The sequence below is a fragment of the Trachinotus anak genome, unplaced genomic scaffold (genome assembly GCF_046630095.1).
Source record: "Trachinotus anak isolate AG129_WGS33_773 ecotype Australia unplaced genomic scaffold, CSIRO_AGI_Tana_v1 ptg000025l, whole genome shotgun sequence".
Taxonomy (NCBI): domain Eukaryota; kingdom Metazoa; phylum Chordata; class Actinopteri; order Carangiformes; family Carangidae; genus Trachinotus; species Trachinotus anak.
Window position 1 is genome coordinate 13,573,429 of NW_027273876.1, and position 24,009 is coordinate 13,597,437.

Below are 24,009 nucleotides of genomic sequence, written 5' to 3' on the forward strand. Positions count from 1 at the left end.
TGTTCTGGCCACTCAAGCACAAATGTTAGCCCTTTAAAAGCTTTCTGCACCGTCATAAGTCCAGTGTTGGCTAGGACAGTCAGATGGGAACGTAGACGACAGGGGTTGGCAATTACATTCAGCAATGGACCCAAGGGGGTTAGAGAGGAGAAGCAGTTTGAAAGGAGAAAGAAAAACAACATCAGTCATTTCAGCAAATGCAAATAAATGACATATGTTAAGTGACAAAAATGTCCAGCATCGTCATCAGGAGAAAAGGACAGGGTGACGTTACTATGAAGCTACAAAGTCAGTCTGCGATGGGACAACAAACCGTAAGACTTTAACACGTGACATCGCCATTCATTTCCCTTTTCCTATCATCAGTCAGCATTGACAGCGTATGACCACAATAGCTCCACAGAAACCTCCTGGAGGGAAAACCTCTCCAGAAACTATGCAAAAATATAATGGAAAATGAAAACAGGACGTTTTAGGAACGAAACATACAAACACATGTTCATCATACCATTTTATTTCCCATGCCAGACTGCTTCTTGCCTTCTTTGCATTAAAAGAGTTGCTATTAAAAATAATATAATCTCATTACCATTGTTTTTTATGTTTGTGCTCACATCTGCTGTGTTTACTAGCTTCATTTCAGCACCGGAGCTGTCCAGACTATGACTGATCGAACTGCCTTTCACATGGTGCAGAGCCACTCACAGTATTAGTTTGCTGTCCTCTGGGGCTATTGATTATTAGATGGTAATTTCATTCCATTTTTATTCGATTTTGAATGGGCTTTATATATATATTGTGAATGTGCAACAGATTAGAAACATGCCAAAAATTTGGTTTTAGCCCAATAAGGGAGTGTTTCAATTTTCACCGGGGGAGTGTCAAATAGTTTAGGTGTAGGGTTGGGTTTGCTACCACCAGAAACCCTCCACCACCTCTGCAGGACGCCTCCTCCGTGGAAATATAAAATGCTAGCCTCCTGGATTTCAGCGCATTCTCTCGAGTGTTGATCTTCTTGGATCTCTCTTCTCCCTGCGTCTCAGCGATGGGTGGCAGAAAAATTAGGTCAGCGCTGTGTTTGATCATGTTTTCATTCATTCCCAGGGAGCCATCCCGACAGTTTCATTTTAAAAATGCTTCTTTGTTTTCCTGCTCATTCTCGGTCTTTCTCTAAGCCCCTCTCACTTTATCCTCCATGTTCTGTCTCTCCTCCTGCCAGGGAGAGCTGACTGAAAACACGTGGGCATCGCCCTGCCTAGCCGTCCCTCAGCACATGATCCTTGGTCGTCGGTCAGGCCAAACAGCAAAACACAACCAGCTTTCCCTGAAGTTCCAAAATGCCAGGTTGATATTGATAACATTTGTTTTAGATTTTTGCAGTTTGTACTACAATAAATGAATTTGTTGTGTATATTTCCCGTAGATGTGAGTAGCAGAGAGTTGTTGGAGGTTGTTTAGTAGATAAATATGTACAGTCTGAACTGAATAAAAATGTTGGTAGGATAAATGAGATTTGGTTTAGGACCTGATGGAAATCACTGCGTACTGATTTTTTAAAATCTGTTTATCTTGTCAAACTTACATAAACACACAGCAGCGTGGCTTTTTGTGTGGCTGTTGTTCCATCCTGAGCCAAAGAGCACATATGTACACGCGTATGCACATCTGTGTACACAAAATTAGTTTAGGGAGTGCTATTACTGGCCTACATGGACCCTAACCCTGGGGGCAACCAGAAAGGTTTAGGTGATTTCACTTCAGCCCAGACAGCCTATATGGTGTTACAGCAGCCTGTGATGGACTGATTTAATCCTACTGATGGCGCTTATAAGACACAGGAAGAGGGATAGACACACACACACACACACTCACACAGTCACCCTTCAGTCATACATGTGGTCATAATGGGGGTTGTGTGCATGCGTGTGTGTGTGAAAAAGAGAGGTCAGCAGGGCTAACACAGTCCCCTGGCTGTTCTCAAGGTTAATGTGAGACTGACAGCGGCTGCTATTAGCGGCCTTCAGATGGTTTCCACCCCCCTGAACGCGGAGCTGATTCATCCTGGTGGCAGCAGTGCATTAAGATGTAACAGCTTCACTCCCAGGTGTCACTCACCCCTTTAGACAGCGCCTACATCATAATTTTACATTTCCTATTAGCTCCTATTGTCTGCGAGGGTCCACTAAAGGGAAAGGTGCTGCTGTAACCGCCTCATTCTCACGTGTCTCTCAACCCTTCCTATATATCATGATTTCATGTCATCCCATTGTCTGTTAATTGAAATACCTCAGACATTGTCTATATGGTCCATTAAAGGGACAGGAGCTGTGTTCCTAAGTGTCACCGCTGCTTTAGGCGCGAGCTCATTCATTTTCATAGTCTGCGTTTGACTCACACAGTGAGTTGGGGCTGAGTAGAGGAAAAAATACCATTAAGAAGAAATGCACACTGGCATGTCGAAGTCTAACCCAAACCATTGCAACCTCATTTACATTTTAATTCAAAGACATTAAGCAGATGCTCTTATCAAGTGCAGGTTGATGTTTAGTGTCTTGCTCAAGGACGCTTGAGGTGAGGAGGGTTGCACAGATAAATGAAAGCAGTCAGGTAGAGCCATTTTCTGTTTTCATGCTCAATAGTCACATTTAGTTTTTAGTTTTTTATGAAAGTCCCGGTGTTGTGCTTGTGTGTTCGATGACTAAACCAGCACAAACTGGCAGGTAGCCTTGCTGCAAAAGACGGAGATAAAAACTATATTTCAGTGAGAAAATAGTAGCAGAGGGTGGAATTAAAAAGCATGTAAACCTATCACTAGGATGAATGTACAAACATCATTCAAGGTCCTGGATTATTATTGAGGAGTTTGTCTGAGAAATGCAGCTGCTTCTTGAATTCCTCACTGTTTGAATATTGTAAAGCATCGTGATAAGCAAGCCTGGCAGAGAGTGGAGTGGGGAGGGGCACGGCTGGGCCCACATGAAGAGTGATGATGTTGTTGACTCACTGTCGGCCAGATGCCAATCAATCAATTAACCAATCAATAGTCATCTGGTGAGCGCCTGAGGACTCTGGGGAAAATCTCCCAGAAAACAGTCGAAACAATTACTTTTCGCCTCAGCCACAGGCTCTCTCTCACACACACACACACACACACACACACGTGCGCAAATCTTGCACGTACATTTCTACATTTAAACTTATGCAGGCTTACATGTTGAAGTCACTGCCTCCCCCCTCTCACACATGCCCAAACACCCAGGCATCAGATTGCAGTGCCATGGGAGAAAGAAAAATGAGTAAATTCTGTCTTTCCCCTCATCCCTCATCGCCTTGCCTCCTCCTCCTCCTCCTCCTCCTGCTCCTCTTCTCTCTCTCTCTCTCCCCTAATGGAAAGCAGCATTCCCTGGCTGCCGTCAGCACCTATAGCCAGCTACACTATAACACAGTTAATAGATAGGCCTGGCAGCTTATGGAGCCCATGCATTTTTAAATGTGAGTTTTATGACTCCTGGAGAGCGGGCAAGGGAAGAGAAGGGAGGCTTATGCTTGATATTTGTTCCTCAGAGTGTGTATATGAGAGCGTGTGCCTGAAAAGAGAGGGAGAGAGAGAATATGGAGGGCAGAAGCAGTGGAGAAGATGAGTATCACAGTTTTTGCTCTTGTTTGCTTTCTCTCCTTCTTTCTCTGGGGAGGTTATTTTCCTTTCTCTCCATTTTTTTTTTTAGTTTTTACCACCATCTCTCACTTTGTGTCTTTCAAATTCTCTCTTTTTCTTGTATGCTTGATTTAAGATGAAGCTAGCACACACACACACACACACACACGTACACATTTATAAGGTCATCCCGGTCATGAACCCTGTTATTAAGCAGGATGCAGATGAATCCAGCTGTTGTTTTTACATTTATACATTGTCTTGCACGCTTCCAGATGCCAGATTTATATGCATACGTATTAGTGTGTGCGTTTGGCTGTGCTAATCTCACAGCTTTAGTGAAGTACGGTGACCTTTGGGCATTCTCTGGCAGCTCAATCTCATACACACACAATGTACATTAGCTTACGTGTGTGTCCTAGAGAGGTCATAGCATGTTGACCATCACTCTGTTGTGTTCATCTCTGTCTGCCCTGACCCACAAACCCTTGCCTCCACTCTGCTGCTGTTTCATATAAGCACAAACACACATGAATATACACACACACACACACACATAGCAGCAGGCAGCAGTCTGAGTGATCTCGCTGTGCCCCACATACTGCTCCTGTTGGCGTGCGTGTCACGTTGATGGCACCAGTGGTGAGCTATGGAAATAAGCGTTTCTCCTCCAGGGGGAAGAATGACATGCAGAGTGAAGCGTGCTTTGCTAAGGGATGTTAAATGCAGACCGGGACCACAATGAGCAGCAGCAACTGGGTAATGCTGTCATCTGATGTGCCCACGCTGGTGGTTGGCTGACGATCACACGCTGCAGCACCCAGCTGACATGGAAATTTCACCCCATATTGACATGTGGGTACAACCATTATACACTGCGAGTTGCTGCACTCCACCAAGACTGGTCCATTCTAACATGTTGTCGCTCACGTTCCCACATTTCTACAAATGGCACTAAAGCTTTGACCCTCAAAGTGAACAGTGTCAGTGACTGCAGCTGCTGAGTTTGTCAGCTAAAGAGTTAGATATCAAATGTAGTCTGAGGCCTATGAGGTAGATACAAAGGTATTAACTAATATCCAGAGACACAGCGATAGTGTAGAGAGTCAATATCAGTGGAATATCAAAACGGTGTCATAACAGATGTTGATGTTGTTGAGGGATTCTCTTTTTCATCCTTAATTTATTATCATTTTTATTAGTTATGTTAGTAAAAAAAAAAATAAGAAAAAGAGGGAAATCAAAGCTACCCATTAGTGGCCCAAATCCAGCCAAATGAAACAGCAGCCTGAAATTGGTTAACATTTTAGCAATCAACTGCAGAAAGCTGTATCCATTTTGCTGGTGTGTGAAAAACAACCATGTGTCTTAGAAATTATAGACAGATAGATCAGAGGCACTCTGGAGTTCACATCCACAGTCCTCTCTGTGGATAAGTTCAGACAATAAAAGCTCTTTGGTTAAGGTGAACTTGTTCTGTATTAAACCAGATCCAGAACCAGAACCAGATCTTTCCCTATAACCTTAACCAGGTGGTGTGAGTGCCTAAACATAACCAGTTGTTGAATAATGCTGTAGTCACTACAAGTGAATATTATACCGCAAGATCAGATATTTTGGCAGAAAAAAACACTCATACTGATACAGAAAACATAATCTGGTAAATATGTTTCCTCCAAAAGCTTTTTGCAGTTGCAGTTTAGTTGTAGATACATGTCAAATCTAGGAGACAGGGTTGGCTGCAACAATGCAGGGTTGTTAAGTTGAACCGGGCTCAACTTTTGCCACAACACAACAGGGCATCGTCTGCCGAGACGCTGTGGCAGCCGATCAAATACATGCAAGTGCACATTTCTTTGTAACACACTGTACTGTTTACCTGGCAATCATCATGATGACAGATAAAATTGTAGTCACTGTGATAACTTTACAGACCTCTTACAAACTTCTGTGCAGTGGTGCCTGATAAACTTTCAAACTAAGCAAACTGGACATTGGATTGAATTTAATGTCTCACAGTACCTGAAGCAACTTACCCCACCAGTGTAGTCCCTTGAGTTGTTGTACAAGGTTTTTGTTGGTCTGAGTGAAGGATAACTGAGGCAAAAGTCGTGTTAGTGGTGAGTCCACGTCTTCACTGGTTCCCTGCTGCTCTTAACTGTGTGTATTTGTGTGTTTTTTCCACAAATGTCTTACACGTTGTAGGTCTAAGCCTATGACAATAGTGTTGTGAAGGTCATGTTTGAACAATGGGCCACATAGGTATCTGTCCTTGGCCTATTTAGAGCCACTTGTTTCTTTCTTGATGCAATGGAACCTTTTCTCACTGTGTCGCTGTCAGTGTGAAAAGCAGATGAAGCTCTGTGACTATGCAGATGTCCACACAGTTACAAACACACTATGGTAGATCCTTCAAGTAACTGAATTTAGCCTTCTATAAATAAAACAATAACAAGCCCTCTGGAAATACACTGACAGGCTGGTGAGTCAAACCACTTTTTTTGCTTCACACACACACACCCACACACACACACACACACACACACCACACAATGCTTAATACAAACACACCCACACTTCCACAATCATGGAAGTAGTGCACACATATTCACTCACATGTTTAGGTACACACTGTTGCACAGAATTGTTGTCACGCACACAGTGACACACACACACACACAAACACGAGGAGTGTAAGAAAATACCAATACACTTGTATTTTTTGTGATTATGTATCAATTCTCAAAAACACAACTGATTTTGAATGAATACTTTACATGCAAAGGTTTGTGGCGGACAGTGGTTCGTTTTGTGTTGTGTTTAAACACCGACCGCTTGATGGGACTGTAAGTATGTGACTCTTCCACTCAGATACAGTAAGTAGTGTGAGGATGCGCCGCTAACATTGGCATTAGCTGTTGTGAATAGTTTGGTTCTCAATAGTGTGGTTCATGTTTCTTAGTTTGAATTAGTCTATAGAAGAAATGATACAAATACTGCATATTTTGTAACGTGCTAAAGGTAAAGATTCAGTATTACTACGTACAATGTTGACAGGAAGTGCTTTTATTTTGTGCAAGGAAGTAACCTGTCGAGGTTTTGTCGGTACCTTCAGTGATGTTATGAAGTCGAGTCATTGGGTCATTGTTGCTCGGAGCTTCAACTACATGATCGAGCTTAGCTGACTGGTAACATTGCCACAGATGGCTGAATCCGAAAGAGTTTAACTTGCTCTCTCAGCATACAGAGCTGCAAACATTAGTCCACCTCTGGTCTGCATGCGAGGTGTTTAAGGGACATCTGTAAATAGTAGCTGCAGAAAATAACCTGGGTTACACTCAAATTGCATGAGTTCTTGCATGGACATCGGCTGCACGCTGCATCACCCACGGCCACAAGTAAATTCTCAACCTGTGGGAGACATTTAAAGATGTGCACCCGCTCAGTGTTGTATAGAGTGAAGGCTTCTGTGTTATGGTTAATACAGTGAGACCTTGTTACGCCATAGAATCCTGTAAGCACTTTTATTTCATTTTTTTACATTTTTTTACTTACAGGGGCTGTAATAAATGCAAATGCATCTCCCACTGTTCCGATTTGCAAAAAGTAAACTTTTTTATTCAAATTTTATATATATATGGTGGTGTGTCCTTTGTGCTATGACCCTTTTCCTAAAATTACATTAAAAGAATCACAATATATCGCCATGCATACAGTATCACAATATATTGCAATATATGAATTGTAGCCCCTGTATTGCCAATACACAGCCCTAATACACACATATAACCCAACAGCTACTAATGCAAAAAAAATCTATCTTAATAAACCCTATTTGTTTACGTATTTTGAAAATACTGGTATTGTCAGATGGGCTGCCTGGAGGAACCACGCACTGTACCTTTTAAGAGGGCGCACCCGCTCTGAGGAGTAGATCTCGTTTGATCCTCCAGTGAGTGAGTGGCGGCATAAACAGGAAGGGGCCCCGCACTTTAGTACGTCATTCGCTCTCGTGTCATTGGATCTTCTGTGTTGAAATGTGCTGAAGTGTTTCGCATAACATTGTTAGCCCAATATCCTGAGTAGGTACACAAAGGTGACACAACCTTATAGGGAGGCATACACACAAAGAGACATATTGAAGTGGTGAATACACACACACACACACACACACACACACACACATGCATTGTTGATTAGTGTATGTTGGCTGGAGGAAAAATGAAACATCCTCTTGAGCCAGCTGTGTTCTGTTCCCTTAAGAGAATAGAGAGTGATGTAAATGTCCTGGTAAAGGTGTGCACCCATCTTTGTTTATGCATATTGAATATGACAGCTTACGTGTTTTGACTGTAGGTGTCTTGCGTTTGTGTGTGTGTGTGCATGTGTGTGTGTGTGTGTGTGTGTGTGTGTGTCAGCTGGTAGGGGGCATTGAGTCTGTTGGAGTCCTGCTCAAAAATATGGATTTCATTTGCGCCGGGCCTCTCCCGCTAACTGGAACAGGGCTGGGGGTGGACTGACGGAGCCACTACACACACACACACACACACACCCACACCCACTCAGCTCCATCTCTTTGCACAAAACAGTGCATCATTGTTACCAGCTAGCAGAGAAGTGGACTCTCTGGCTTTACAGTGATTAGTTACTACATTTGGCCTCCGCTTTTTTTCTCTCTGAATGGGATCCACATTTTTATCCAAAGTTCACATTATTGATAATAGAGTCTGTCCTTTAGTTGTATAAAGGAGCACTATATCTTTTTGTGACACAAAGGATATCGAGCATGTGTTGTTCAACCTTGGATTTGTGCGTTCAGATGAGATGGTAAAAACAGGCCCACATATTGTCCGTCTTTTATTAGGCGACCTCTAGCAGCTGTAGTAATTATGATGGGGACAAAGGAGGAAGTCTGTGTTAGAAAGAGGTTGGGCTGGGTGAATGAGTTTGCATATCATAGGACTTGGGCATTGGAGACTGCTGTTTATTTCCCGCTGGAAACCAACAGTAGTACCTGTTTTTTTTTAACTGTGTTTATTATTGTAACCAGGATGACCAAGGTTGTCTAATCTTATGAAAGTACTTATTATAACCCAAACCAAAACTTTTCCCAAACTTAACCAAGTATTTTTCCGCCTAAATTTAACCAAACCATGAGCCTTCCACTGCTTATTTATTATTGTAAGCATGACAATGAAGGTACACCTGCTGCCGTACAGGCGGTATCTAACGAGACACTCCTATTGGTCGTATCAGAGGGTTCAGATTGGAGCACTTGTTGATTCAGTTTATTGGTCATAGTTCACTGCTACACGGGTTAGCTAAAGTTAGCTAGCTGCTAATTCTATAATGTTCATTAGTGTGGTTATAACCTGAATATATTTTTCGTTTTTAACAAGCAATTTAAATAAGTTCATTTGGGCTTCAGGAAACTGTGATGGACATTTTTTTAGTATTCCTGACATGAAATGATCAATCAAGAAAATAATTAGGAAAATTCCTTAATAATTTATTAATTGTAAGTTGCAGCCTTACATTATAGAAAATTAGGTATTTTCATAGCTGGGTCATCGTAATGGCGCTCTCATATATTGAAGTCACGTATTGAAGAATTTAGTGAAACATATAGTGATGCTTGTGTGGTACCTTTGAGTCTTCAGGCTTTGGCTCCTTCCCTTCAAAGCGAACTGGAGCCTTTTCATTGTGATGCTGTCAATAGTCATCCCTGGGCTCTGTGTTCCTGTGTGTGAGAAAACACAGACGAACCTACAGCACTGCTTTTTTAGAACAAATCCAAATAACACATCAAAGAAGCGGAGCCTGAGGTTTTGTCTGATGAATTATTAAAGGGAGTAAGTGAAGGAGCTAAGGAAACAAGAGACTGTCAGGACAGTACCAGAGGGCTGGCGAGGCAGGACTGAGGGAGTGGAAGCCGTGTGTGACTGTTGGGAAAGAATAATATGCACTACAGACCCCAGACCGCAGGAGGCATGACTCCCTCACCGCCAGGAAACCTCAGGGCTTTCTGCTCCATGTTCTGTTTGCTCTCACTTTGCTTCTCATTTCGTCTCCCTGCACCTTGTGTGTGCACACTTCTTTTCCTTAGCGTTGCCATATTACTTTCTTCTTCCTTACTGCTCTGTTTCCTTTGGAGTTTTTACCACCTCCCCTCCCGACACGTTTCTCTGACTCTATCTGTATTGCTCACTTCCTATGTCCTCCAATCCAGAGCATATTTAGCCTTTAACTCCCTCTCTGCGATGGCCTTTTATCCCCTCCCACCCCACCCCGCTCGCTTGGCTCCTTTTCCTCTTTTCTTTCCAGCTCTCTCCCTCTCACCTCTCCACTCTCTTCATATTTCATATTAAGCAATCCTTTCCATGGAGCCAGCTGTGTAAACAATAGGGACCGGCCCTCCATGTTTTCTCAGAACGAGAGAAAAATGCCGGAAAAACCTGGACACAAGGAGCTCGCCGCACGCCGTCCGCACTGATGATCTATGGCCCTTTGTCTCTCCGACCTCCTTTGAGCACGAGTGGGACTTTCTGGGCAGTGTGTTGGTTTTTGTGTGTGTGTGAGGCTGAGCGTTAAGCATACGGGGGCAGTGTGTTTATGTGGGTGTGGGAGCTCTGCTGTTACCATAGCCCCCTGCAAATATTGACCGAGCTGAATAGCTACAGTGACTAGCTCGAAAGCAAATGCCGCATGTCATGCTCTGTCAGATATGCCTGCTTTTTTTTTTTTTTTTTTTTTTTCCACTGGGAATAATCTGGCTTTCTGAATGCAACATTTTGCAAGCGCTCCCCACACTTCCCCTAATTCATGATTCTTAATTTGTGATATTGATAAGCAGAAAGTGATGTGCTGTGTGTCATACTGTACCTGACCCATATTTAGCAGAAGCACTGCCCGATGCTATCTATAGGTCTATAATCTGTCTACCTATACTGCTGGCAGCCTGTTTGTACTGGGATGTTCCTAGAAGCTGCTGGTGTTCCTGGGATTTAAAACTCTGCATCTAATACTCTTTATTTTAATGGGTGGGTGGTGGCCAACTTTAGTTGTAGCTTTTATTGACTTTGGTTGACACAGTTAGCTAGTGTGGGTGTGTGTGTGTGTGTGTGTGTGTGTGTGTGTATGTGGATGTGCATCTGTCGGGCTTCCCTGTGTATGTGTGTTTATGGGCCCATATGCATGCATGCATGCAGGTGGGCAGATGGTCCAGTTCTGCACGGACAGCCACAGCAGTGCTCATTTTGTGTGAAGGAAGAAAGCTACCATCTTAACCTGACACACACACAGCTCATCCCCGGGTTTATTTTCTGCAGGTGCAGTGCTTGCTGGCATTTGAGATAATTACAGGCTGACCTTTCTGAGGTGAGGCAGAAATGTCACCCAGCCTGCTTTGCTGACAAGTGGATCCAACCTGCAGGGGGCCTCGGCAAAATGGCTGAGGATTCTCACCGCCCTGGATGCGCACTTAGCACCCTTTAGCCCTTCTGTGCCACACTTTCTGGCTGTCATGGAAAAGTAGCTCCCACCTCCTGCTCACGCACAATCCCTCAACTCGCTGTGATTCCGACCATTTCGAAGCAACACAGGTGGAAGGAACACTGAAGTGGAAGTATTGTTGGGTCAGATAGTAGAGCGCTTGTGTTACATTTTACTTATGTAAAAGAAGAGGAGTAGGAAGCTAAGGGATTAAGAAATAATCCATCATACGGTATAATCTCTGCTTTATAATAATCCTGCAAAGATGAAAGGAATTGTAGCAGCTATTTTTGTTTCCTTAGATCTCAAACTCGATTAGATTGTTGTTTGGAAATAGTTGCTTTTGTCTCATCATCTCAAGCACTAAAGTGTGTCTGCAGTGTTTTCACGTACCCGTTTGCAATGTGTACATACAGTGCTGCACATTTTGAGAGCGAGTGCATGTGCATGTATGATGCAAATGCCTCCGCCGAGGTCCCAAGTGAGCTGACGTGACACCAAAAAAAAAGGACCAGGTGCTATCCACAACTTTTGCCCGATGATAAAACCAAAGAGAGGGAATCGAGTTGAGTTGAGCCGACAGTGGAAAAAGGCTCTAACAGTAAAGCTGTGGTAGTTTGGCTTGGTGGTTTGGGCAGAGCCAATTGAATTATTCACTCACCAAACTTCAGTGACTTTACCTCAGTTAATGTATCACAGGTTCTGCACAGAAAAGCCTCTGTGTTTACATGCCTGTAACATTGGGGAGAACAACAAACCATGTATCACTGCACTCTAGTGCCATTGCAGCTTTTTTTCATGTGCAGACACATTAATTTTCTACAAATAAAAAAAACTTCCCCTAAATGATTTTGGGTACATTATTAAAGCCTGCTCATTCCAGCAAACTGGTTTTGGGAATTGCTCCAATTCTGGTGTGTTTAAATGCATCTCCACCAACATTTAGTAAAAGGTAATAGGTGAGGTAGTGCAAACCATTAATGACCTGCTCTGACTCCCAAACTTCTCACTATCCTTGCAAGACCCTTCCTGTCCTAAATAATTTACATCTGTTAGATGAAGTTCCTTGTTAGTGACTTGTCAAAGTCCCCCCCCTGATGCACATGTGGTGTACTCTTTTATGCAAACTCCCGTCCCACCAGAGCTGGTAATATACAGTAAATGCAGTGTACTGTAAGACACTCCCTCATGGCTCAAAGATGACATGCAAATGTGGTTCAGCACACGACTTGGACACACATAAATAAGCATACACACACAGGCTATATGCGTGACTGCACACACCACCCACTCGCTGAGACACTTGTTGATATACACGCACGCATCTGCTTCCCACGTGCACATCACTGTGCATAAAATGGCACGGACACACGCAGACGCACGCCGCTCGCTCTCAGAATATGCAATATGCACACACTCATGCGTGCGCATATGCTCATTCACTCCTGCAATGTCCTGTCTCTGTTCTGACGTATACATCCACCCACGCCGCTGTCCTCATAAAAATTTCAACGCATCGTGCCTCAGCGACTTCCATTATGTGTACCGCTGCACAGCCATACAGGCTGGAGTGGGAGCTCACTCTGTGCCGTTAAAGGGCTCTCAATCCACTCTGGGCTACCAGCCTGCAGCCGTCCCTGTGGAGCGGTTTCTGTAGAAATCCATGTGGGTTTTATGTTTATTACGGTGGAATTAAGTCATCTGTGTCAATCTGAGGTGGTGAAATACTGTGATGTTATTGGAAACAGCAAGTGCAACACACTGGAATGACATTTTCAAGAGAGGAACAGCATTTATAAAGAGCAGATACAGTTTAACAACGTGATGACCGCGACCGACTCTGTAGCGATTGTGTTTACTGTTCTTCAATATTTGTGACCTCAGGCAGTGGCTATACTGTGTGAGAAGCTTTGCTGTTCTTACTGGCAGCTAACACACCTGTGATACATGTAGCATTAACATAAGCATGTGGCTAGCTTCACTGAACTCAGTAGCATTGACACACTGAGTTGTAGTGCTGCTGCCACTGACAACCAGCCGCTCATGACACAGCGATATATCGTACTGGCAGCCCTCACATCATAGATCGTTGGTGTAAATGTTGGTGTGTGCATCTGTTCATTGTGTGTGTGTGTGTGTGTGTGTGTGTGTGTGTGTGTGTGTGTGTGGTTATTATCATGTCAATAGCTGTTTTTTCCAAAGCCTTGACAACAACTGGTGTCTGTTTTACTTTCTCTCTCTGACCCTTTTGAACCCTGTGCGTGTGCATTCAAACGTCCAACACACGTCGCTCTATTTATGTACACACCAGAGTGTCTACGTATGTCACGCTGTGTATTTGCCATCCCCTGTGGCTGTGTTTACTGTGTCGTCCGCTCATCTCCCCCGACCTCACTCTGCCATTTGCTGCTTTTTCCGATTATTAATTCAGCATTTGCTGTCACATCCAATTACGCTCTCTCTTGTGCCCCACGACCTCTGACCCTTCCTTCTCTCTGCCTGCTACTCTCCAAACACAGAGTTAAGATCATGTGACCCAGATTGTTTGTTTACTTTTCCTCCCACTGTAAGTGATCACACGCATTCCCTGAGGAGGTGGCCTCTATACAGCACCTTGCCTGTGTGCTCTTGAGTATGTTGAAATGAATTTGGCAGATATGGGCTTGCCATATAATGGTAAAAGAGACAGATAAAGCTATAAAGGCTGCAGAGGAATTCTTAGAAACCCTTTGTAAAGATGTACATCAATGGCTCGACTCCACGCCCCAGGGTCCCTATGCACTTCTATAGGCTGCACCTCGTCGTCTTAGATATCTAAACTCCATCCATGTCTGTTTTAAGTCCACATTTCAGCGTTATAACTGTCTGTGCCGTTAGCAAGTGTGTGAGTTCATTTGTTATGTGCACTTGTAACACCAGCACGCAGAAAGTTCCCATTCCTGCTTGTTGCACCTGTTTTCCCTTTGTGTCTTATCGTCTTCACTGTTTGTAGTCATGCACATTAATGTGACGGTCTTGTCAGTACTCGCGGACATCTATACTACAACGACGACCCGCAACCATACAGCATTATGTAAACAACTGCTCCCCTCTCTTCTTCTCTGTATCAGTGACCTTGTGTGTCAGCTGTATCGTATAGAGCACATACATCATACAGTGGGAGGCTGCTGAGATTCAAGAGCACCCTGACAGAGGCGCGGAGGAGAGATTAGTGTGTTGGCCTGAATGCAGCTGTGTGTTTGTGTGTGTGTATGAAGGGCATCAGGAGAAAAGAGATGTGTGTATGAGGAGACATGGAATAATAGAAAATTATAGATGTCTGTTCTATGTGTTTATATGTGGATATATTGTGTGTGTGTGTGTGTGTGTGAATATACGAATGCACATATAAACACATCTATGTGTGTGTATCTGTGATTTTGAAATGTTGCGTGTTTACACTTGTGCGCACGGATTTCAGCCTACCCACAGCTGTTTGTGAGAATTGCGATTGGTTTGTGTACATTGACAGGAAGGAGGATGTGGAGCGCATGTCAGCAGCTTCGCTCAGCTTTGGTGTTTTCACAGCAGATTATACTGACCCCAAGTTATGCCTTGATTCTGCACAGAGTGGTGGGCATCTGATCTTTGTGCCTCATATTGTGTATGTGCGTGTGTGCATGCATGTGTGTGAGTGTTTGTCCTTACTACTGATAGAGGGATTATGCAGGTGCTCAGTTACGTTCTGCATCTGGCCAGACTCTGATGTGACTTGTGTGTGTGTGTGTGGGGGGGGGGGGTTTTGAAATGCCTCAGCTGCACCAGTCAGACATTGTTTACATGCATCAGAAAATGTTTGTGTGCTCGCAGCTCCAGACACTGGGCCTCATTCATGACATATTCTGCTGTCAAGATTCAATTTCAACTTAAAGTAAACTTGTATTTGGACGTTTTGTGGGATTCATCAATATTTAAAATGCTTAGAATGTAAGAAAAGAACTAATGGGACCACTTTTGAAGTGATACGCTCAAATTCCTACCCACAGTTGCAATTAATAGGCTATACTATAATATTTCAAATGAATAGTTATCTTCAATTTTTTATGTTTTACAAACATGCTTCAGCACAATAGTGGCAGAAAGTTAAATATTTAGATCAATCATGCCATTCAACAAGTTTTTTAAATCAGAAACTGAGTAGAAACTTTTACTTTTGACTTAAGCTTCTACTCGTCTCACAAAAAAAAAAAAAACATTAGAAAAGCTGGTTGTGCCGGAGCAACAATATTCATTTCTATCTGCTGTGACATCAGTAAAAAGAATTATATCTGGCTGCATCAAAACAAAGTTGCTGCTGGGGTAAGTGCATGGTAATGTGTTGTCGCTTATCATTCAGAACAGCCTCTTATGTTGCCCACACTAGATGCCGTAATGATAATGTTGAAGGAGGTGGCCCATTTCCAGCCTGTGGGTTCTCCCAGTGTCCCAGTGAGTTGTAGTTCCTCATTGAAAGACCCAGATCAGCATCTGTGGCCTCTGGGCGTTGCATTAAAATATATAGGGCTTTACATCACTTCCCAGTGTATCTTTGACAGTGCTGATGCATTTTACATGATCGTGGCATTGTGCAGTGCGGAGTGTATCAAGGCCCAGGTTCATAATGGTAATGGTTGTGTATTACTTTGTATTATAGAACCAGAAATGATATTGTTATATGTTCCCTTTAACTCTAAACTCTCTTTTGGTTTAATGGGTGGCTACTCAGGAGAGGGAGGGGGGTGGGTGGGTGGGGTGGCGGCTTTAAAAGCAAATAAAAATATATCTAACTCCCACGGGCTTTAAAAAATGCTAGTAAAGCTTTCAGACTAATACAAGCGCACCTTCAGCCCACAACCCCTGACCAGCACACACACCAGCTCAGTGTGACAGGGTGACTAGAGAGCACTTTGGCAACAATCAATAAAAATACGGCGCCTAATAGAAGGCCAAGCCAATAAAATCAGCTCTCCATCTGATTAAGAGACATATCAGGGCTCCACATTCTCCACCTGCGCTATACACACTCGTACACCCACAGGCGTACATTCTTACTGCAGTTTGGTAACTCATTCCTGTAAGTACTCACTCATTTTTCATTTCATACATGTAGGTATAGGGTCACACACACACATGCTCACACATGCACAGGTCATGCACCGAGCCTGTATGCAGAGAGCAGCTTTTTGACAGTTACACCGAAGAATGTTGAGCTGTTGGATGTGAAAAAAAGCTTTTCTACAACAGTTTCTTCTGTAGTTTCTAAATATTGCATTACCTGTCAGATAGCCTCAGTGAAGACGATGGGAGGAGATTTGACGGCGTGACAGTGATTCTGAACCCACGAGGATGAGCGCTTTCAAATGTACAGACGGTGGAGAGAACAAATGAGTGGAGAAACAAAACAAAAGTAAAATAAATCTTACAAAGGGCATAATGTACGGCGGCCCTGAGAGCTGAATAGTTTATCACTTTTTGTGTCCCCTGGAAATGGCCTCCAGTGTGTTGTGCGTTTGTGTATATGGTTGCGTCGTGTTGTACCCCCATTACACGTGGTAGTCACATTGATGAAGATGTTTTCTGAATTTGTTTGCATTTTGTCTTGATGAAAACAGCTCGTAAACCAACCATTAACCGTTATCCAACAAGATTAAAATCTTTTATTAAGAATAGACAAGTGTCTGTAAAGAAACCACAAACTGAATCCTCCGGCGCAGAGTTCTCTGTGTACAACACAAAAAGAGCCTCTGCAGTGTAGGAAAATTATTAAATAACTTATTAAAATAAATAGCAAACAGTAGCTAGTCTTTCTAATGTATAAACAGATTAACAAAATGAAAACACACATTGAATCCTCCAGTGCTGAGAGCACAGTAATGAAACACACGCAACCCAACTGAAAACCAATGAAGGATTTTTGCACCGGAGCTCCGCAGCATCAAATGAGAGAACTATCTCTCTGGTAGAGTTTCAGTCTGTGCCGGAGGTAAACAGAGCTTTATTTGCTGGCTCCTCTTGGCCAAACACTGTCTGGAGACACTTCACGTTGGTTTTTTCCCTTTAATTTGTCACCCAGTCCGCACAATGCTGCCACCAGCGGGTCCCTCTCACCTGTCATATCCTCATGCTTTGTCTACATCACACAAGTGGGAACAGGCGCACAAACATGTCTGACCTGACCCCTCTCTCTTTACAGGAGTTTGTCCATGATGTCCTGGTGTGATTCATGTTAGAGTGCCACATTCCTGAGCAGCAACAGTGCTCATGCAAAGACACATTCCTCCTGCTTATTCAGTGAGGACTGTGTGTGTGTGTGTGTCTGTGTGTTGCAATAGCTCTTAGTTTCACTGCTGCGCGACTCACTGAGGGGTCAGCACAGTCAAATATAAGTTATGCCCGTGTTATGACAAGCTGTTTTAAAGAAACAGTTTCTCATACTCTTGCATATGTTGTTGTGCTAGTGTAGCACTTCATGATAATTGTGCTCTCTGGGTGTACAGTTGTCAGTGCCCTCTTGTGAGGTCATGCTTTCTGCGGTGATTACAGGTCTGTTTGTACATGTCTTAGTCTGAATTTTAGAAGCAGGAGTTTGGAGTTTCTGCAGCAGAAATCTCCAGTGGTCCCAGAACGGCGCTCTGCGTCTCACCTCTGGCTCCTGCAACTGGTGTAATTAGCAAAGTTTTCTTTTGCATTGCTCTCTCCGTCTGTGTTTTGGCTCGTCTCCCAAAGTATTTGCAGTCTGTTACTGTTAATGAGCGCGTGTATGAGCACACAAAGCTGCGAGGAGACATCGCACACCCACTGCTCTCTTCACTGTTTTAACACTCCATTAGATAATTAAGGTGGATGGGGTGTTTTTGTAACATTTCAGATGAGACATTACCATTAATTAGTGTCAAAAGAAAAGAACTGTTTTGCTCAAGCACTTAAGTACAAAGGGAAACGATCTCTTTACCTTGTCACTGAAGCACTAAATGATCTCCCTCTCTTTCTCTCTCTCTCTCTCTGTTTTTTTTTCTTTTCTTTTCCGTAGGCAGAGGCTGTGCGACTGCATAGAGGAGGCCCGTCTAAGGAGAGGAGCTTTGTTTTGGCATCATGTGATCTGCGCATTCCCTTGGAGCACTCTGCAGTGGAAGAGTAAATCTGCGCTCCCGTGGAAGCTTCGCAACCACTAGCGCCCCTATCACTACTTATCACCACTCCTGACTGCAGTCATCAAAGTCCCCTGTTCTTGACTCAACTTGCCTTCTGTCTCTTTCTCCCTCTTCATCTTGGAGATAAGGAATGGCTGCGCTGCTTTCCAGCCTCTCCAACGCCTCTCGCAAATAAGGCCTTTCAGCGAGTTTCACAATACCAGAGAAAGGAAGGCTAAAACACTCCACAGCCCCCTTTTATGCTTCTACCCCGTGTCTCTTTTTATCTTTGTGTCCTGAGTAACTCAACCCTCAACACACACATTCACTAAACCAGCGGGATTTTTGTCTCGGTGACATCCACAGCAGCCATTTGAAGGACCAGTTTCCAAACCATAAGGAGATTTTGCCCGGCAGCCTTTTGGAATATCTGCTCACCCTGCGTCCCTATGGGGGATTAAATCAGCACAGGAATCCACACTGACTCCTCTGTTAGATCTTGCTAAGGTGGTTTTTCAGAGAGGTCTGTTTGTGACTGGAGGGTGGACCGAGCCATCATGGCTGGGAAGGGCAACCCGGTGCCGGGCCCCCACCTCAACGGCTTCCCCATGCCCACCTACTCCTACTTCTTCCCCCACATGTTGGGGAGCCTGTCGCCTCCAGCCCTGCCAGGACTGCCCATCAGTGGGTACAGCACCCCTTCACCAGCCAGTGAGTAAACTCTGACTTCAGCCTTCTTGCTGGTTCTTGTCAGGCTCTGAAGCGGTCTGTACCTGGGCCTCGCTCTACCTCTAATGCAAGTTGGTTTTTGAGTGACAGGCAGTGGGGAGAAGATTTACTTTCCTTTGTGTGTGTCCTGGTTTACTTGTGAGGCTGTGGCTCACTGTTTCCTGCATAGCTCCCCTACTGTGTGTGTGTGTGCGTGTGTGTGTGTGTGTGCACATATGCTTGTAACTGTGATTCTGCTCATAAAAGGACACTTTCATCTCATCCTGTTTGCATCATTCCTATGTGAAAGATGTGTGTGTTGGTAAACAGAGAGCAGCACTCTCTCTCTCTCTCTCTCTCTCACTCACACTCACAAACACACACACACACACACAAACACACACACACACACACACACATCGCCTCCAGCGCTGTCCTTAATTTACAAGCCCACACAAATGAACACACACACACACACACACACACACACACACACACACACACACACACACACACTCACACATGGAAACATCAGCGTAGATCACAAGGAAATGAGGCAGGACAGCCAGAAAGGAGAATTGCTTATTTGGGGAGCACGAATTTGGCATGTGTTGCTAAAATAAATCTCACAAATGCTACCATTGTAGCCAACCTTCATGGTACAACTCCTTTATACTATCAATCAAAAGCTTCACAACTGACTTGCAAAGTTGCTTATTTAAGTCAAACTTGGAGAAAAGCACTTCTCATAAGGAAAGAGAAGCTGCTCTGTTGTCTATTATTTATACACAAGAAACTTTGTTTAAGCCCGAACAAGAAGAATTCAGATCTTTTATTCAGGTAAAAGCAGCAGCAAAACTTCTGCAAGATTATCATTAAACAAAAGTATTATCAGCAAAGCCTATTAGGTTGTACTTACCATGCAGAATGTCCCTGTCAGAGTGTAATAGTAATATATATTATTATTACATATATCATTGCATTACTATTACTGATGCAATACCTTATAATCATTATTTTGATGTTGTAGCAGGTCGACTACAAGCTGATGCATCATATTTCTCAATCTCCATCTGACACAGTTTGAACATGTTTCTTGTACCAAGAATTGTCTGGAGATTAATTTTCACACGACGAAAGAAAAACACCTGAACCTTCGGCTTGGAATTATACAAAGATCCTTGAGGCGTGTCCATTTGTATCGGATGAATTTACCCCAGTGTTCTGCACATTGATTAAAGAAAGTAAGATGTTAAAGACTCGTAAAAAAAAAAAAAAAAAGCAAAGATTTTAGCACTGTGTCTAAAATGTGAAACTAATCTGCAAAATAAATTGTAATTATAGATGACAAATGTGGTGGAATAATTAAAATATTGCAATTTAAAACGTAGTGGAGTGGAAGTATAGATTTGAATTAATATATGCAAACACGCCACCACCACTGGTTACAGATCCGAATCCCAAGTCGCACAATCCCTGCATCACACAGCATAACAAACAGGCGGATAATCAATGAAACGACGGTGGCAGCAGCAGAAATATGAACTGAAGGAACACAGTTGTTGGTGCAGATGTGCAATCAGTTTGTGTGTGGTGTTGTGCACAGGCCAGGCTCTCACAGCCCTCACAGGTTTACAGCAGGTCCGTGTATTGACTTTCTATCTGCTGGAGTTTGCGTTGGCAGCCGACGTGGAGGGAAGTGAAGAACAGTTAGTGCCCAGCCCAGTCACTCCCACTTCCCCAATACCAGATACCCCACCTCACTCACAAAGACTGGAGTTCCTGTCAGATTCCTCTTTTTACACCGCTGCAAATGTGTGTGCGTGTTTCTGTGTATCTGTGTGTGTGTGTGTGTGTGTGTGTGTGTGTGTGTGTCCACTCTCCCAGTGTTTGCCATGCAGGGCGGCAAGGTTCCTTCCCTTTTGCCTGGACAAACATTTCCTGTCTGTAAACACTGGAGAGCCAGGGACACCACAGCTTCCTGACGAGCACAAGTACACACACACACACACACACACACACAGATACACACACACACACACAGTCTTAAACATAAACACAATCTTTGCCCTTCATGCTGGCTCACTTTCTCTCACTCCTGCTCCTCCTCGCATGAAGATAACTGCAAACATAACTCACATATGCTCACACACAGACACACACACACGGCAACAGAACCGCAGGTCTCCTTCCCAACACTTACCCACACTGTGACACACAAACACTCCACCTTCACCCCTTTCCCTTCCTCCTTCTTTCCACTTCTCTGGCAGATCATTTCTCTCTCCCTCCCTCTTGCTCAAACACCTCTTTTTTTTCCCTTTTCTCTCACATTTTCACACACTCACACACTTTAGCTAAGCCCTTACCAGCTCCATTCAATGCTGAGCGGAAGGGAGAAGGACAGAGGGTGAGGGAGAGAGAGAGAGAGAGACACAAGTCGAGCATCGGCCTTGATGGATTTCAGAGCGGCCATTGTCGACTAAGTCCACAGGACTGCATTTGTGTGTGGACTTGTCCCTGTGTTTGTGCAGAGTGAATAATGTGGTTCAACCTTGTGATTGCTGGTTTTCTCTGCTATTGTCCGGAATGATATTTTTGTCCTTCTTACTATGACCCTGTCATGTCTTTACAAGAAGCGCTAAACGTATAAATCCATAGCAACATTCAGTGCAACAAGAATGAAATCTTTATTACAAGCATAGCTGGGACTGAAGGTCAGGTCAGGAGTTATGGATTATGGTTACAAGCATTTTTGGTATGATGGATTTGAATTAGATTGGAATTATTTTATTGACTTGTAGAGTGGACAGGTGCTGCACTCACACAGTGACCTCTTCATCTAATCCTCAATGTATCTGTGGTAAATGAAAGCCTGTATTTATTTATTTGTTTTTGCTCTATGTGCAGCCTACTCATATCTGATGCAGGTGTAAACTGCAGGTGGCAGGTCTGTTGATCAAACACTCATGAAGCCAAGATATTTAGTTTGATTGCTGAGCTCATTTCCCATCAAAATACTTTTTTTCTGTCTTCTTTCTTTCTGGTCATTCATCCAGAGTTGTCCGGCTCCTCTACCTCGGCTTTCTCCATCAAACCAAAACAGACCAGTTATTTGGACCAAGCAGAGCAGAAGGGTTAATCAGGCCTCTCTCTCTTTCTCTGTGTGTGTGTGTCTGTGCAGCTCTAGCCTCCTGGGTTATGTCTTCACATCACATTATCTGAAAATCATCAGGTTGGGTTACGCTCCGGAGCAGATCAGTTGCAGATATTGATATTACATTTATTGCCTGCAGCTTTATTAGCTAACTGAATATTATCACCGTGGATTGATCACACTCACGTGCACGCTGCTGTATCGAATGCGGCCAGATATCCACATCCACACGCGCTCGCTACACGCACACTCACACAGACACACGCGCACAACTTTCATTAGTGGTTTTGTTTAAATCCCTGATGCCACATGGCTGTGCGAATACGGAGCTACCTGGCCGTAACACCCCAACTATTGATCCAGTTATTATCGTTAAAGCCTTCTGCTGTGTGTCTGTCTCTAATACAGCGCTATTACATTAGCATGGTGTTATGAGGGATCATAATGAATGCAGGCAGCTTACTACCTGCTGCCACAGTGGACTAATTGGCTTTTCCCCACAGAGCGCTCTTGTTTCAGCAGTAATTGCCTGGTACAGGAGCGTTCCCCAGTGTGGCTAACACACATGAGCACCATCTCCTTTGACTTATTACTGGGGTGAAATGGCATTTATGAATGTACTTTTGGGCCAGTAAGAGAAATATGAAAGGATATTTTCAGACCTCAAGGAAGCTTGTGTGTGTGTGTCATCTATCCCATTAAGCAGCCCGTTGTGGAATGCACTGACCATGAGCAAATATGGATATGGTAATGTTGGGCAAAGTGTGTGTTTGTGAGGGTGTGTGTGTGTGTGTGTGTGTGTGTGTGTCTGTGTGCGTGTCTGTGTGCACTGGTTTCTGGACAGACAGGTGGTTGCTCCCTGCCCCGGTGGTCTACAGGAATCAAGGGGGCATGTCAGTACGCTCCATGGGTGGCGAAAAGAGAAACACACACACACACACATGCGCGCGCTTCTGTGGTAGGGATCAGGATAATGACACGAGAAACACTTGCGATGTGCTCCCCTTTGGCAGCAATCCAAAGTGTGTGAGGATACCATGTAAACACACTCTCTATTGACTAAAGCACTTTTTCTATCAGGCAAGCAGGTAGCAGCCATTTAGCCACTTCAGAAGGACACGCTCGTCTCACACACAGAAACAGTACCTCTGGGGAGCTGGTTGTCATTATTGGAAAGTCATTTGAGGGGTGCCGATACTCTGATGGCGAGGACGCAGGCTTATTAAACATGGCGTGTAATACACGTCTAGCATGGCAGCATAGCACTCATTCACCCCTGCTTAACGACCTTGTTAATTAACTGCAGAGCTCTGGGAGGCTGAAAAATGAGCACAGTGGCTCTCCTATTCTTAAATTTTCAAAGAAGTAATTGTCTCCGATGCTACTTCAAGATCGTTGCCACGCCTCAGTGAGTTGAGGAGTTTTATCCTTTGCATTGAACCAGATTACAAATACGCGGATTTCAACAGGTTTGATGCTTTTCTTCATTGTAGAAAAACTCCTGCTACATCCAGACGACACCTTTCTCCTCTGACTATTTGAATAATTGTGTTCCTGTTTCTCTAACAGCAGATGCATCTATTTTTCTGATTTCAAACCTCCATTATTAAACACGATAAGGAAGCCTGATGTTGCTTTCAGAAGATATTCATACACAGGAACATTTTGAGGACTGATTATTGTGATTATTACAACTGTAGATAAGGCAGAGCGATGTTTGTACATTGACGGACTGCACAGTCTTTTTTAGACGCTTGTATAACTGAGCTGTAACTTCTACCAGCAGGAAATAACCGCATTTAGGCAAAGAAGTGAATTCATTCTACATAACAGCAGTGACACAGAGACAC

The 24,009-nt window shown here is 43.7% G+C and overlaps 1 protein-coding gene across 2 annotated transcripts in view; it reads left to right on the forward strand.

The window, feature by feature from the left end:
* The window catches only part of raraa (retinoic acid receptor, alpha a), a 142,777-nt gene that overhangs the window by 47,348 nt on the left and 71,420 nt on the right, over nucleotides 1-24,009 (forward strand). For both annotated transcript variants that reach the window (XM_071463666.1, XM_071463667.1), the window contains one exon: nucleotides 18,195-19,005. In XM_071463666.1, coding sequence (XP_071319767.1) covers nucleotides 18,852-19,005 — 154 coding nt within the window. In that variant the 5' untranslated portion in view covers nucleotides 18,195-18,851. The remainder of the gene's footprint in view (nucleotides 1-18,194; nucleotides 19,006-24,009) is intronic.